Below are 17,821 nucleotides of genomic sequence, written 5' to 3' on the forward strand. Positions count from 1 at the left end.
CCAGTTATTCCATTGCACAAGTTTAAAATCAAGCCAACACGTTTGCACAAAAATCGGATCTAGGAAAAATTAGAAGCAATTTTGAAAGTGAGACTTGCATAAATCCCCATATCACAGTACTAGGGCTTGCACATGTTGTCAAGGCAGTACCTCCTGTCAAGGGTCTCCCTGAGAAAAATGGTCCCACCAGGGTTCTCTATAAGTCAATATCAATATCATTGGGAATTTGAGGTTTAGAAACGTGGACCAGATACACACAATGGGCAGTCCCCGTGCACTCTGAGCACATAAGTAAGCGACAGTGCATTGCCAAACAGGTGTTGAACTGAGACTGAAGGCATGCAGGGACAGTTAACACTTGTCTGGGAAGTGGTTCAGATAAGGGTCGGCACCTACAGGCGGGTCTACTGAATTTCCCCATTGGGGTTGGGGGCAAGTGAAGATGTTCAAGTGTCTCAGAGGGGGACGTAACCGTCAGTGCGCGCATGGGACCGCAGCGTCCGGAGGAGCGCTTTAACTTCTGGGTAGTGGCCCATAGGCAGCACAGACTCGTGTTATTACAGCAGCACATTTCCTGTCACATACTAAGAACCCTCCCCCGGACATGTTTTTTTTACACACAATAGTTTTATTATGAATCCACCAGTGCTGCGTGTACGCCTCATGTGACCGGTGCGCACACGCCTCTGTCCGCTGCGCACGCGCCTCAGTCCGCGCTCAGCGTCTCCCGACACAAGCAACGGCGACCAGGCCTCTGGCTTGGCTCTATAAAAAGACTCGAGAAGGACATTTCTCCTTTCTCCACTGACATGGACGGTACAGCGCTGCAACGCACGTCTTTCAGTTGCAGTTCAGTTGCTTTCCGTTCATTTCTTGAAAAAAATAAAAAATGGAATATCCCAAATTCCAAGTTAAAAACCAAATACCTAATCAATGAGTATTCGAATAGTTGAATATTTGGGTCCAGCCCTACATTATACCAGACTGTTGTGGTTAACAGGGAAATGTGTTTTGTGTCATGCATTGTCATTCAGAACACAGAGTAGTTCAAGATAATAATTGAATTCAACAAATATGTAAAGACTACATTGTTCATCTCCTTTTTCCTGCCATTTAGTGTTTTAATATAGAGAACGCCCTCTGTCGGTCAGAGTACGCAGGCACATGCGGCTCTGACTGCCGTTTGCAGGGTTTTAATACACAATCTGGCAATATACAGTATAACTATTTATAAACAGGAAAAAACAAGAAAAAGTAGATGGATAATGACTTATTTGGCCGACATTAGATGTGTGTTTGGAGGGATGCTTTCCGAAGCGTTGGAACCATTCAACAAGCAGTTCTGAAGAAGCGGGGGCTTAATGCCATTTCAGAGACATGAGTTCTGAACAACTGAGCCATCAGCGAAGTCCCGGGTCTGGTGCTCAAACTCACTCAGTGTGGAAGTTAAATAGCCGGAGCCCTCAGCCAGTGCCATCGGATATCGCCCTGCTACTATACAAATCAGCCAGATAACAGTTGCAATAGCATTTCAGATCTGATAAATGGTAAAGGCCTAAATTTGGTGAAATCAAAACTTTGTGTTGGAATTAAATAAAACATGTATTTTGCTGGGTCAGTGAGTTTGTAGACAAGGGTTATAGATATTATGTAAATGCATTTTTAGAGTTAATGTGTAGAACGAGAGAGAACAGCTGAAAGGTAACACATCTGACTTATGTAGTAGTCAACTAAATGTTTTAAATGTCTAACATTTTTGACAGAGCCTCATGGCTACAGGGTCTAAAGTGAGGGCTTTAAGATTTAAAACAAAAGGATGGTTATATTTATGATGTCGGATTAGGATTCAAAGCAATAAAAGGATCAGTTTAAGAGGTGTCATTGATGCCGTTAAGGTCTGTGACCAGAGAGCTTGAAGAGTTCTGCGGAATGATACGAGATGCTGCACAGGGTCTAAGATGATGTGCTAAATGCCCACTTGCAATGTCTCTGTGTTCATAATATAAACTGCAAGAGAGCGCAATAGAAGTCGCTCTGCGTCATCGTTTGTAGGTCAAGTCTTTGAGTAATTCAGGAGATGGAATTATGCCGGAGTTGCTGGTCTGTATTTAGAATAATCAAGGTGATTTCTTGCATCTTAATGTTGCACATTTAAGTTAAATATGCAGAGTAGGAAATGAATGCTTGACATTTTAAAGCCCCCCGCACTCCACCTTCTCGTTCACGGGCCTGCCAGCACGTCCGACTCTGCCGTTTGCCCTGTTTCTTAAAAGACAAATATTTATCAGCAATGTCAACAGCAGCTCATCAGTTCCAGTAAGTCAATCACTCCCTGACTGGTGAAACGTACCCGTGCTGAAACACACTGCAGGTTGGAGCTCCAAGTCGTCCTGTGAATCCTCCAATTGAAGCTGCTACTAATGTACCTATGATGTAGTTCTCAAGACATAAGACCATAAAACAGTAGAAAACAAATAGAAATGCATGAATGAGTTTTCATATAATCCATGTATGAGTGTTGACATGTGTTCAAGGATTAATTTGTTATGGTTTAAATTTAGAAAGTGAAAGATTGATATAATATGTTGATTCTGTTGAGGCTGTTAAAAATATGTGTGTGTGTTTGTGTGTGTGTGTGTGTGTGTGTGTGTCACAGAGTTTCCCTGTTTCTAAGTGCACACATACACCACACATTTACCACATGTGCACCCCTCTCTCTCTCTCTCTCTGCGCCCCCCCCCCCCTTCTCTCACACGCACACGCACAAGCACACGCACAAGCACGCTGTACAAATCACACAACCCCATACACAAGAGGCAACTACTACGATCAGAGACGCCCCTCTCACTCACGCACACACATCCCGCACACACACTCACTCCTAGTTCGTGTCTTTTTTAAAGCCTCAGTGGTCCATGTGTAGTCAGAGAGAGCCATAGAGAGACAGAGGGAGGGAAGGAGGGAGGAGTGTATGTCTCCAGAGGAGAGGGAGTTCAGCGCTGAACTCCTCAATGTGGATTTGAAACCACCAGCTGAAGCTCTGCGCGTCCAGCACTCCAAACCGCATGAAACAGCAGCGCTGAGGAAATGACTCTTTAAAACCCACTCTGCTTTGATTCCCCTTCCTTCTTTTTACCCTCGACTTGCTCCTGGACTGAAGGCATGCCGCGGAAACACACGGAGGAGGGCTTTCCTCCGTCTGTCTGCGTCTCAATGGAAACCTGGCGTGGCGTGGAGGGAGAGGAGAGAGCGCACGAGAGTCGAGAAGTAGAGGAGCGCCCGGAGGAGGAAGAAGAGGAGGAGGATTAGTGGAGAGAGAGAGAACAAAGCAGAAGGGAGACAGAAACAGCCACAGACATGAGTTTGCCGACTAACTGTGGGTATCTGGCCCCCTCGGTCCAGGATCGCTATCTCAAAGTGAGGAATGGGAATATCTGCGGGTCCCCGCGCGCTGTCAACCGGCCCATCGACATTGTGCAGAAACGCAGGCGGTAGGCCAGATATGGTTTTAATCCAGATGTTGTAGTTGCACAACTCTAAACACACAGCTGTCTATTCTTTTTCAAAACCGTTTCATAATTATTTTTGCTGACAAACGCTTCAATAAGCTTCGCTAAAACGTTATTTCTTTTATTCAAAAGAAATGTCTGACTTCTACAATATTCTTGCAGTGACTCTTGTATTTATTCTGGATATCTGCATCAGAAACAATATATTTGTAATAAGATTCATAATGCTTTAGTGTTACTCAGCATGTAATTTATAGTGGCCTTGCATTTGTACCCTTTCATGATATTCTTATCATTCATTCATACTCGACTCACAATACATGGAGTCAGTGCTACTCAGAGTTTAAAGTCCGTGTACTTGATGGTATTTGATGATATTTAATCTCCTGATGCATTCTTTCAGTCATCCGTTGTCTGTGGCACTCGTGTTTACAAGAACCTATTTGATATTTGCATGTAGAATTCATTTTCACGACTAACGCTTGAGTGATTTTGCTGTCTTTCATCCAGATTGATTTATGTCGTGAGATCAGAGAGAAGATTAATTCTCTTTTCCTTTATTGTCAAAATTACAATCAGGTGTAAGAAGGTCAAGGGTCAGAGTCTGCAACTTGCAAGTGACAGATACGTTTTACTTCTCAGAACCAAATCAGTTAATATGATATGTTTACATTTGTAATGCTACTTCATCAATTATAAAAGTTTTGCTGAAAAGAATTATAGCATTTATATTTTATATTTTTTTAAAGCATATGATGACATTCCAGAACTATTATAGTTTAACCAGCACTCACACACACACGCACACACACACACACTAAATCAGTATCGTGGTAGTAGAGTATACCTGAAAGCGGCTGCTGAGTTAAGGGTCACTGAACAAAATGTGACTAATTTTGCAGCCGGCCTTTTCAAAAAGTTATGACGTCATCAGCCGTCATGGGCGGGGAGGGGATCAAAGTGTCTTTAAACATCAACCCACTAATAAAAAGCCTTCAAAGGGAGATTGCTAATGAACGCAGAGTCTGACGTATGTATAAGCCTGATGGATCAACCACATGTGCGTAATAACACAGTCAAAAAGCAGCGTTGAAGTAGAGTGCACTTTAAAATCATCCAAATCCCATTCACCCTGTTCCCTGTGTAGTTTCCATTAATTCCAATACAGAAACGTGCTGCTTTTATCGTCATTGCTTTTCCACATGAAGGTTTACAGTTAGTTTTGACACACAGATTCATGTCTGTGAAGGTCTTTAGCTTCTGATTTGAGTGTTGATGATGACAGGAGTTTGCTGTGTATGGAATGGCATCAGTGAGGTTTCAGTCACCACACTTATTGTCTGATTTAGCTGTTTTCTCAGTTAACTTAGTTATATCACCATACTCGTCTTGTGTTTTCACCCTGTCCTTTACGTTTCTGTCACATCCCCTGACCTCTTCATGTCCTCTCATATGTCCCCTGACTCCTTCATGTCCTCTAATATGTCCCCTGACTCCTTCATTGTCCTCTCATGTGTCCCCTGACCCCTTCATGTCCTCTCATATGTCCCCTGACTCCTTCATGTCCTCTAATATATCCCCTGACTCCTTCATTGTCCTCTCATATGTCCCCTGCCTCCTTCATGTCCTCCCATATGTCCCCTGACCCCTTCATGTCCTCTCATATGTCCCCTGACCCCTTCATGTCCTCTCATATGTCCCCTGACTCCTTCATGTCCTCCCATATGTCCCCTGACCACTTCATGTCCCCTGACCCCTTCATGTCCTCCCATATGTCCCCTGACCACTTCATGTCCCCTGACCCCTTCATATCCTCTCATATGTCCCCTGACCCCTTCATGTCCTCTCATATGTCCCCTGACTCCTTCATGTCCTCCCATATGTCCCCTGACCACTTCATGTCCCCTGACTCCTTCATGTCCTCTCATATGTCCCCTGACCCCTTCATGTCCTCCCATATGTCCCCTGACCCCTTCATGTCCTCTCATATGTCCCCTGACCCCTTCATGTCCTCCCATATGTCCCCTGACCACTTCATGTCCCCTGACTCCTTCATGTCCTCTCATATGTCCCCTGACCCCTTCATGTCCTCTCATATGTCCCCTGACTCCTTCATGTCCTCTCATATGTCCCCTGACCCCTTCATGTCCTCTCATATGTCCCCTGACTCCTTCATGTCCTCTCATATGTCCCCTGACCCCTTCATGTCCTCTCATATGTCCCCTGACTCCTTCATGTCCTCTCATATGTCCCCTGACCCCTTCATGTCCTCCCATATGTCCCCTGACCCCTTCATGTCCTCTCATATGTCCCCTGACCCCTTCATGTCCTCCCATATGTCCCCTGACCACTTCATGTCCCCTGACTCCTTCATGTCCTCTCATATGTCCCCTGACCCCTTCATGTCCTCTCATATGTCCCCTGACTCCTTCATGTCCTCTCATATGTCCCCTGACCCCTTCATGTCCTCTCATATGTCCCCTGACTCCTTCATGTCCTCCCATATGTCCCCTGACCACTTCATGTCCCCTGACCCCTTCATGTCCTCTCATATGTCCCCTGACCCCTTCATGTCCTCTCATATGTCCCCTGACTCCTTCATGTCCTCCCATATGTCCCCTGACCACTTCATGTCCCCTGACTCCTTCATGTCCTCTCATATGTCCCCTGACCCCTTCATGTCCTCCCATATGTCCCCTGACCCCTTCATGTCCTCTCATATGTCCCCTGACCCCTTCATGTCCTCCCATATGTCCCCTGACCACTTCATGTCCCCTGACTCCTTCATGTCCTCTCATATGTCCCCTGACCCCTTCATGTCCTCTCATATGTCCCCTGACTCCTTCATGTCCTCTCATATGTCCCCTGACCCCTTCATGTCCTCTCATATGTCCCCTGACTCCTTCATGTCCTCTCATAAGTCCCCTGACTCCTTCATGTCCTCGCATAAGTCCCCTGACTCCTTCATGTCCTCGCATAAGTCCCCTGACTCCTTCATGTCCTCTCATATGTCCCCTGACTCCTTCATGTCCTCTCATATGTCCCCTGACTCCTTCATGTCCTCTCATAAGTCCCCTGACTCCTTCATGTCCTCTCATATGTCCCCTGACTCCTTCATGTCCTCGCATAAGTCCCCTGACTCCTTCATGTCCTCTCATATGTCCCCTGACTCCTTCATGTCCCCTGACTCCTTCATGTCCTCTCATATGTCCCCTGACTCCTTCATGTCCTCTCATATGTCCCCTGACTCCTTCCTTTCCCCTGACTCCTTCATGTCCTCTCATATGTCCCCTGACTCCTTCATGTCCTCTCATATGTCCCCTCATATGTCCCCTGACTCCTTTATGTCCTCTCACATGTCCCCTGACTCCTTCATGTCCTCTCATATGTCCCCTGACTCCTTCCTTTCCCCTGACTCCTTCATGTCCTCTCATATGTCCCCTCATATGTCCCCTGACTCCTTCATGTCCTCTTATATGTCCCCTGACTCCTTCATGTCCTCTCATATGTCCCCTGACTCCTTCATGTCCTCGCATAAGTCCATTGCAGCAGGAAGAATAACGCAAAAAGTGTCACACGCGCCAAAGAATAGATTTAAGCAACTAGGGCTGCAACAACGAATCGATTAAAATCGATTATTAAAATAGTTGGCAACGAATTGTATTATTAATTTGTTGTGTCACGCGATTATTACGCCACCCAATAAGACGTGGAGATGTTTGAGTATAACATTTTAAAAAAAAGTTGAGTTGAGCGCGGAGCGGAGCAAAAAAAAGAAGCCGGTAGGGCAAAGACCATCGGAGAGACCCGTAACGTTGTGCGAGAACTAACGGTTATTTCCCCCGTGGTGGACGGCTGTTTCTACGGAGACAAGCCACGCCCCCTCCCCTTCCTGCCCGCCTGCATGCTGCTGCTGCTCCAGCAGCGCTGGAAGCGGAAGTTATCGAGACGGAGTCGGTGAAATTCCCAGAGCTGTGTGAGCCTACGGGTATTGTTATGAACCCAAACACCAGGGCGTTAGATGTTCCGACGTTTATGGGATGTCCACAACAAGTATAAAGCAGAACTAGTGGTTATTTATTCCGTGGTGAACGGCGGAAATAACTGTTTTTACGAAGACAAGCCATGGAGACAAGCCACGCCCCCTTGCGGTTTATAGACAAGTGCATCTTTTTTATGTACAATTTCTTTTTTCTTTTAAAAATTAGCAGGTGCAGCCTATAGATAGGTGCGCTCTATAGTCCGGAATTTACGGTACCTGTTACCTGTGCATTTTCTGGCACAGTTCTGTTGAATAAAGGGTTGGAAATTAATGCTTTTTTGTTTTTTGTTTTTTTATCCAATTCATCGATTAATCAAACAAATAATCGACAGATTAATCGATTATTAAAATAATCGTTGGTTGCAGCCCTATGAGCAACACAGTCATTTAACGGAATACACAATAGGATGGAAGTGATTCAACATGTACCTCGATTGACTTCCCATGGTGGACTCCTCATTGTTGAACTGTATCTCATTACCTGTACTCTGGAGGCGGAAGTCATTTTATGAGCCTCTTCATTTTTGCATTCACACAGTTGGTGTTTTTCCCTCCTGCATTTGGCAGCAGCAACTGTGTTGCTTTTAGCCTTGATTATGTGTTTAACTTCTTTGTATTTATGTTATAGTTTGCTTCTTGTAAAATACGCTGCTCTGCTGACAGTAGGCATGTCCATTTTGTGATTGGTCCTATACTGCAAACATTCCCTCTTTGACGTGAACACGCTCATCGCTAGATTGTGAATCCTTGAGTCAGTGCCGGCGGCAGACATAAATCCGTGGGCGGGCTTTTTATTTCCTAAGTGGGCCCAGTCTAAACATAAGAGGGCTGATTATACAATTAGATACACAACCTGCCTATCTATGTGTAGCATATGCGTGATTCTAATTGATCTGAAAACAACAGTGACGTCTACAGGGAACTACCAAGATGTGGCCGCAATGTTGGACGAGCAGAGTGATCAAGTAGCCTGAACATGTCATAAACATTGAGGCCAGTCTGGTCCCGGGTGACCCCCCTCCAGACTGGTTACATTGTTGTATTCAGGGCGACACTCAAAACGCTCGGATGCCCATGGTTGGTGAAGTTGATAACCTCCGTCATGTGACCACTTAGCGTGATTGCGGTTTTAGGGTTAGAAGCCGGATAACAAAAAGATATCCTGATTATGTTGAATTTGGATCGCAGTACATACTATTATTATGACTCTTTTTGGCTATAGACTAAACGATGATGCAGATGATGAAGAATGCCATCAGCTTCTGGCTTCTTCATCACAATCTACTTCCCAGTGCGGCTCCGCATTGACTCATACAGTGAGAATGGGAGCTAACCACTCATCCCTCTTGTAGTAATAATGATAACAATGATTCTGCTAGTCACCAAAGTTGCACAGCACTTTAAGCCCGATAATAACCCATACTTTTTAAATATTTTCATTATTTTATTTATTAGTAATGTATTATTATTATTATTGAAATATATATTAAAATCAAATTCTTTTTTTTAATGGTTTTCCATTTGAGGGTCACCTGCCATCTGTCTATTGCCAGTTCGTTGCTGTTGTTTTCGCACAGATGGGTTTATCGTCAGCTACGTCCTGTGATAGAATTACGTTTTTGATTCCAATAATAGCTGTTTTTCAGTGTGCTTGAAGTTCTAGATTAATTTAATACAATACATTTGATCTGTGATGTGATATTTCTTGAAGGTGGTTGTAGACAGGATTGAGTTGCTGAGGCCAGAAGCGTTTTGCACTTTGCATGTTGGTGACAGTCATGATGAAATGTCTTGTGTATGTGCACCTTGTGCTCTTTACTGCTTGTTGAACGACACACGAAACACGTCACACTTCACAGTTCAGAGTCTTACCCGTTTGTGTTTGACTATTTGTGGAGTATTATAAGATCTGAGTGTTTGAATAAGTAACAACACCCGTTTTCTGCAAACCAGAGTAAATTGTTTGTACTCATGAAGTTGTAGAACATCAAGCAATTTGTATTTTTACGGTCAGCAGGTCATTTTTCGATAATTCATTATATTCAAACTCTCGATAGCAGATATTTTGTGTTGACATTTATATTGTTGTATTGAGTACCTCAGACTGTCACTCATTCTCACACTTGTATCAACAAGGATTTGAACTATGCTGATTCCAAAGTTCTTCAAATTCGTTCCTTCCTCAAAAAGTTTAATGTGTTTTGTCAGGATGGAAGCTTATCTGAAACAGTGTACAATACACAGTTTTTTCTTCATGTGAAGCTTCCTTGGAGGAAAAGGAAGGCTCGGGGAAAGTCCCTGCAGCTCTTTATCTCCGCAATTTGAGTGAAACTGAGCTACTTACAAATCTAATGTAAAAATGTCCAACTGGGGATTTTTAGTCAAAGCTTAACTAACCTAAACAAAGATTTTTTTCTGCAGCTGCTTCATAATAAAAGTTTAATAATGTGTCTTAACTGACAGGCTGTTACTTCGGTGCAGCTGCAGGAAGTGACCAGTAGGAAAAAGCAGTGTACTGCTATAGTTTTGATGACACATCTTCAGTTGTAGCTGTCAACTGCGGTCTGTTACTTTGTACTTTTGTTCCTGTGTACTGCATTTTGCTCATTATTATAGACTTATATATACATGGAAACTCACAGCCTGAAACCACAAAAACTCTAAATCTCACTGATGAGATTAGTTTAGAGCTAGCAGCTTTTAAAAAGCAGAATAACACTTGACTCCCTACAACTATTGGCAAAAGAAATGCTGGGGCACATCTCTGCTGTTACCTGAAGAATGAATTTAACATCATTTTATAAGCAATTAAGTTCATTTAAACTGTTTTAATGGTTCCGGACAAACGGAAACCTCCAATGTAGAAACCATCATCAGATCAGGACACCAGTGATTGGCTGATATCTGATATTTCATTCAAGGACAACATTTGAGCCAAATATCAGTTTAACTCATGTCGCCTCCATGCAGGTACTGCTGTCTGCATACAGCCTGAAATGAGATGTGACCTTTGGTGGTGTCACAGCAGGTTGCCCAGCCCTCAGGGCCTCAGATCATGTCAGCACACTGCGACGTGACGCACAGCTCACTCTACATGAGGTCAAATGTCACAGCAAGCTGCCAGCATGTTGCAACATAATGTAAACGAAGAGTCACATTAGCCCTGTGAGTCTGAGACAGTTATGAGTACCAGCTGACTGTACCAGTGGTCTCATTTTGCCCCTGCAGCTGGTTAGAATGATCTCACCTGACAGACTCCAGCACCGTCTTTTTTTAATATACTGGTCACAGGCATCTCTTGCCTATTGTATCCTGTATCTTGCTGATATGGATCTGATGGGTTTGATCAGGGCGGTTGTGTCTCCCCACATTGAATTTCACAGATTCAGCAGGGTGACCAAATCTCAAGAACAATACATATTCTTCCATAACGAGTGTTTATGCAATACAATGGGTTATAATCTCCTACATTTTAAGTGGTTTCCCAAAGCACTTGGAGATGATTGTTGAGAAGAGGCTGACTAATAGAGTATGCTACTGTAGAAACACACAACTTCACCTACTGCACTTCAAAGTGCATGCAGAACGGTTTCTGCAGTCTGAAGAGGTGGAAACTCCAGGAATACTTGTAGTTTAAATAATAATAATAAAGTTGTTATTCATACTGCACGAGTCGCTGGCGTTTCTCCTCTTTGATTGAGTAGGAATGCAGGAAAAAACATTTTTTTGTTTCATTTGAAATCAATGAGATTATAAACACAGTAGAAGATCATGTTATCTAGGGCAGCTCATTGTCAGTGAGTTAGTTGATTTGATGTCTGAAGACAACTTTGCTGCTCACCTGCCAAAGCCTGTAAAGTTATTTACCTGCCAAAATAATTATTACATAGTTTGCGGAACAAATCTCAACTACATGTCCACTTTTACTGGAGCTTTCAACCGCATCTCACAACTCGCTAAATTTCCATCAAACGTATGAAACTAAGTATTGGACCTTTAGATCACATGTTAAAAGGTGGTTGTATATGAGGAGGAGACCGTAACTTGTGTCTGTTCAAAGATGGCGTCACGTCTCAGATGTAAATGACCTCCCCATCCACTGACTCCTCTTCGATGCTGTGACTGGTTATGGTCTGATGTTCACATACAGCTGTTATCGTCTGTTTATATTCATTCAGTCTCTAGTCCAGGATCCTTGCCATTTCACAGACGTGCTGTAGTGTTCCCTACAGCTGTCGCAAATGATGTCATGATGATGTCATACATCCCTCCAGTTTCCGCTCCAGGAAAAATAAATGGATTTTGGGTTAAACAGCAGAGATCCCCAGATCTTTGCTATATATACTGTACATCTTTCCAGAAAGATTCATCACCCCACATTTGGAATACTTAAAGGATACATACAGTCACTAGTCTTGAACGTTTGTGAAAGGAATTTTTGACCCTGGGTGAGGGCTGAAAGGAAATATTGACGTGCCAGTGGCTGTTTACTGGACTTGATCCCAAATTGTTCACGCAATTCACTGCTGACGCCTCAACCCACTTAACCTCAGGACGCCTCTGCTCGGACTCCTTTGAGTCACTCCTCGGCTTTCCTACAACAAACATGCCTCAACAGCGATCCCACTGCGTCCACAAGCTCTGCCAGCTGGTTTCCGACTTGTGTCGTTTTTTTTGCGTGTTTCATTGCACCCCTTGTGTGAAAGATTCTTATTTGGTGGAAAAACCCAAGTGCAGCGAGCCGAGCATTGGGTCAGGAATAACTGCAGGCCTGAGAGCTGGTCGATGGACATGGCAGTGACAGTCATGAAACCACAACTGACATCAGCAGACAAGTGTGACTGTGTTTGTGTGTCTGTGTGTGTTCTTGTGTAGAATATCACTGGTAGAATAGTGGACTGAATGATGGTCAACTCAGGGACAGCTCTGTTCCATTAATTTGTCGCAGGATTAGACAATAGAGTGGTACTTTTACGTAATCCAAATGAATGAGGAAATAAGGTATCCACATGTAGTCTGCTTCGGCGGCGTCTGTCACAGGTGAACAACAACATTGAAGTCAGCATGCCAGGTAGGGAAAAGCCTGGGTGTTGGAGGAGACTCCACATTTTATTTTTTATAGAGATTACAGAAAGCCTGCAGTGATATGACCAGATGGCGTGTCTGTATGTGAATGCTCAAAGATGCTGTCATCAGTTTATGCTCCATGATACATGAACATTGACTCAGGTCCTGTTGAACCTCTGGTTCTTGCACTATGTCTGTTGACGAGATTTGACTAATTTAATTTCTATTGCAAGTATTGTTGCTATGAATACCACATCTGATATTATCTAACGTTGTGTGTATTTATAAAACTCTGAGATTATTCATGCTTAAAAGAATAAATATGTTGTTTGCATGATTAATGATAAATCTAAAATATAGGAATGGATGTTTGACCAATTACTGAGCCGATACCAGTGCGGATATGTATGCCTCACTGGAACTCATTGGGGTGATTTCAAAGCAACATGAGGCAGGGATTGCTATTTTAAATAACATTTTTAATAGCATTCAGAAAGAAACTGTATTTAATATGTGTCTATAAGGTCAAGGACGATACCTGAGCCGCTTTATAAGGCAAGTGTGAGGGCTGATGCCATTCCAGTAAATTGTATCGGTGCATCCCTAATAATATGTACACCATTTTATTAATTTAAATTTTCTTTCATTCAATTCAATAACAATTGTACTTATATTACTATTGTTAATGATAATAATAAATTAGATTTGCATGGCGTCAGCACCTACAAATAATGAAGACTGAAAAGGCACAGAAAGACTGAGAGAAAACTCACTGCCCCGTTGTCTCAATCTTGTCGTGCCCCGCTGACCAGCAATGTGATTGACTGCTACTGGTTTGCCCCTCAGCTAATTAGTGGAGGAAGTGGCACACTCCTGCCTCAATCGCTGGATACTGAAATACACCAATTAGTGCAGTATGAACATGATGAGAGGAACACTCGGCATGGCCTGTTGCTGGGCAAAGACAGACAAGTTTGTGTGTGTGTGTGTGTGTGTGTGTGCGTGTGTGTGTGTGTGTGTGCGTGTGTGTGTCTGTGTGTCTGTGTGTCTGTGTGTCTGTGTGTGTGTCTTCGTGCCCTGAACCAGCCTGTCCAGTTGCACACCAATGTGATGTAAGGTTGTTTGATTTTCAGGTCGATTCCGGAGCCAAATCTAGATTTCTACTGCTGGGGCTATAATCACACACTGTGTGTGTGTGTGTGTGTGTGTGTGTGTGTGTGTGTGTGTGTGTGTGTGTGTGTGTGTGTGTGTGTGTGTGTGTGTGTGTGTACAAACCAGTTTATAATCATGTTAATGCTGATCAGCCACTGTATGGATTTCTCCCCGGCTGGACGGTCAGAGCTAATCACTGCACATAGACTCCACGATCAATACCCGTCCGGAGGAGTGAATCAACCTTTCAGGCGCCCAGCACTCCAAAACATTTAACCACTTGAGCGCTACCCCAGTCACATTCATATTTAAAGGACCAGTCTGCTCAAATGAATGAAACGTTTGTTCATAGGCAGACTGTCTGTTCTTTAGCGCCAAAGTTCAAACACCCAAGACAGAAAACAACTTTTTTGACCAAACAACGAATCCCTGCCAGCTCTGGCCAACCTCCGACCTCCCAACTCCCAAGGATATGGATCAAGGCTTGTAATGTACAGCCTCCCACCATTTTTAAGAGGCCTGTAGGTCAAAGGTCACACAGAAAAATAATAACACAGCAGCTGGCTTGACTCTGTGCAACCTTCTCCTCCCCTTGGCTATATTTAGAGAGACATGAGTTGCTCTGAGATCAGATGTTGATGTTGGACTCTGTTTGGACAGCTATCCACCGTGGCTGGCCAGGTGGATGGAAAGAGCAACTGGCTCTTCATGGAGGTGTGGCACTCTGTTTCAATCCAATATGACTGTATACAACAGTAGAAATAGTTTTCTAAAAAGACGAGTCACAGTTCATGATCTTTGCATGTTTTAAAATGTTCGCTGTTCTTCTTTCTGCAGTAGACTGATGTACAGTACGACTACAGTAATTCAACTAGTACATCAAATGACCCAATATATAAGAAATGTATCAAACTGCTTGTCTCATCAACAGTAACCAGCTGTGGAGGCTGAATTCACAAGCCTCTGAGGGCTGGCTGCCTTGAGCACTTTTGCTGTTGATGTTGTTGTGACAATATGAAGAGCTTCCAGTAATCTCGCTACTGTAACGAGGGAAATAGTAACCGTAAAAAGTCGATTTATGTTAGTCATGGCAATTTCACCAATGTTACCAAGATAAAAAGCTATCTATTTTATGTACAAGTGGACCTGTTTTCATTTAACAATTTAACAAAAAGGATTTCTCTTAAATTATTTGTATTCAGATGACTGAAAATTAGGAAGAGAGAGATTCAACTAAGATCCCTGGCTGCACTCAAACTGGAGACATTCATGCTCAGTGATAATTCACACACACACACACACACACACACACGCAGTGGTGGTTTAAGGAGGAAAGATCTGGCAGGGGGCTGGAAGAGAGGGAAGCAGGGTGTTTTTCTTCTGCTTTCAGATCAAATATACAATAGCTTTGAGGTGTAAAGCAAACAAACCCCCTTTACTCCCTGAACTCTTACTCCCCCACACACACACACATACACTTGTACGCACAGCACACTCAGGCATGCATGCAAATCACATAAAGTGTTCCCTGGTCTGTTTTCTTCCTCACCTCTTGCCTCCTTCCTGGTGTGAGGCTTTAGCCCTCTCTGCCAATTCCCACGCTACAAGGAAAGAAAACAGGAGGGAGCATGTGTGTGGATTGACCTTTAACCCTGTATCTGTGTCATCTCCCCATCAGATAACATCTGGCCTTGATGCTTGTTTTCTGTATCACTCACATACATAACAGAACGTGTCTTAAATCCCTCGGCCCTGTGAGCACAAACATGGGTGCATGGACGATAACTACTACTTACTAACGATAATCCTAAAGTTTCAATTTTGTGTGCAGTTACAGAGGCTAACTTTGAGAAAAGCCTTCATAAGGAGGACATAAAGTCTGCTTTGGATTCAAAAGGTTGCCTCTGGGCATGGCCTATCGTCAAAGTGACTGTAACTTAAATGCTCTGAGCGACATCAATGCAGTTCAGATTTATTGACATCTTTAGATTAATATAGTGTCTAGTTGTAACGGTTCACTGCTGTTGACTGTTAATCCCTTAAATACATTTTATATCAAAGTGTAGATAAAGCAGATGTGTTCCCAAATAAAAACAATCATCTCAGCACTAACTCTAAAACAGTAAGGTTGCAACTAATGATATTCTTTATTAGTCAGCTTAGATGTTAGTCCATATAATGTCAGAAAATATGGAAAAATGTCCAAGATGACTCTTGAAATAACTCGTTTTGTCTGACCAACAGGCAAAAAAACTAAGATATTTAGTTTACTACTAAATAAAATAACGTATAGCGGCAAATCCTCACAGCTGAGTTGGGCAAAGTAGGGAATGTGTGGCGCTTTTGCTTGACGATTCATCAATAATCAAAATAGTAAATTTTCTGTTGATTGACATTGATTGAATAAATATCAAATGAGCAAACACTTATCCTGCCTGATGATAAAATTGAAACATTGTTGATTACCACTTTTAACCTCTGCAATCTTTTTCGTTTGGTTTCAAAAGGTTCCCTCCTCTTCAATATGTCGACGAGGTGCAAACTAAACATCCTGGGAACAAAAGCAGAAGTTCGGATGTGGGTGTAGAGGGGTGTGTGTGTGTGTGTGTGTGTGTGTGTGTGTGTGTGTGTGTGTGTGTGTGCGTGTGTGCGTGTGTGTGTGTGCGTGTGTGTGCGTGTGTGCGTGTGTGTGTGTGCGTGTGTGTGTGTGTGTGAGAAAAGTTTAGTAAAACAGAGTTAAAGAGAGAAAAGGGAGCCTTCATTTACGTCAGAGAAATGGAAAACAATGCTGGAGGCAGGAGCCAGAGCAAGGTCAACTTGTTATGTATGCTGCAACTGTACAAGACGCCAGGCTGCCTGTCTCTCTGTCCGTTTATCTTCCTGTCTGTCTGTCTAAAAGGGGGGACGCCTTAGCTAGCTGCAGAAGCGATGGTTTGCGTTGTAGAGGTGGTACTAGTAGTAGAGCTCCACTGAAAGGGTATTATATAGTCTCTAGAACAGCTTTTCATTTTAAACTGAAAAAAAAACTTTAATCCTTTCTAGCTTGATATCCTTTCCATGTGTTCTACAACTTACATTATCTTTCCTTTCTGCGGTAGAACGTATATGTATATGATATGCTCTCAAGGACCCTTAGCATTGTCATCCATTATCTGTTCAATACTTCTCAACATTATTTGTGATGGGAAGAAATACATTAATTCAGTACAATTACTTTACTTTACAGTCAAATCATGGAATGTGCGTCCTGACTTATTTTACACATATATAGCTTCAGCTGTTTTTTAGCCCTACTGTCCTGCATGCAAATTAACAACAAAATACCAACAGGAATTTTTTTTTTTTTTAAAGAGCCCCCATAAACACAATTAAGATTGAGCAGAATACCCAAGACAAGATTTTAGCAGAGCCTTGTGTATGGGTCATTGCAGTACCGTATGTTGTCAGTAGTGGGAGCTGTCTCCCTTTCTGTTGGCTTCAGCTACTTTTGAATGGGAATGAATGCCATTGACCAGCAGTGAGCTCAGAAGAACTGCAGCTGCTGCTGAGCTCAATGATGATTATGAATCTGTGAAAATGAACTGCCCCCAAAAAACAAAAAAACACAGTAAGTCTCTTGAAACACTCAATATGTAATCATTCTAATGACGTATCTGTCATCAGTGGCAGTGCTTCATCCTATTTAAGAAATCTGTTGTGCAGTCATCTTCATATACATGTATTGTTGCATACGCTACAAGTGGTAGAGTAGTGATGTATATGCATGTGTGGAACACGTCCTCTATGCAGACAGTATAATCAGAACTATAACGTCAGTGGTGTACGCAGCTGTTTGTGTGTGCGTCCGTTTGGGAGTACAACCGAGGCTTTAAAGAGCAGGGCAAATCCAATAAATGGGATTAATTCTCCAGTCAGCGTCATCTACCTCTGATATGATAGACAGCTACAACTCATTTCATTGTTTGATAATACATTTGTTGATCTCGGTGAACAGAGATGGTATAAGGCCACTTTACATTAAAACAATTTGGTTTTTAGTGTAAAGACTTAG

The 17,821-nt window shown here is 42.9% G+C and overlaps 1 protein-coding gene across 4 annotated transcripts in view; it reads left to right on the forward strand.

Annotated features, from left to right (window-relative positions):
- The window catches only part of LOC117730105 (cAMP-specific 3',5'-cyclic phosphodiesterase 4C-like), an 81,971-nt gene that overhangs the window by 45,442 nt on the left and 18,708 nt on the right, over positions 1-17,821 (forward strand). Inside the window, exon 1 of one of the 4 annotated variants that reach the window (XM_034531632.1) lies at positions 2,959-3,491. The exons of the other annotated variants lie outside the window; for them this stretch is intronic. Within the exon in view, the coding sequence (XP_034387523.1) occupies positions 3,358-3,491 (134 nt within the window). The 5' untranslated portion in view covers positions 2,959-3,357. Of the gene's footprint in view, positions 1-2,958; positions 3,492-17,821 lie in introns of those variants that run through there. 4 annotated transcript variants of the gene reach the window in all.

Source organism: Cyclopterus lumpus, chromosome 4, assembly GCF_009769545.1.
Source record: "Cyclopterus lumpus isolate fCycLum1 chromosome 4, fCycLum1.pri, whole genome shotgun sequence".
In the NCBI taxonomy this organism is placed as follows: domain Eukaryota; kingdom Metazoa; phylum Chordata; class Actinopteri; order Perciformes; family Cyclopteridae; genus Cyclopterus; species Cyclopterus lumpus.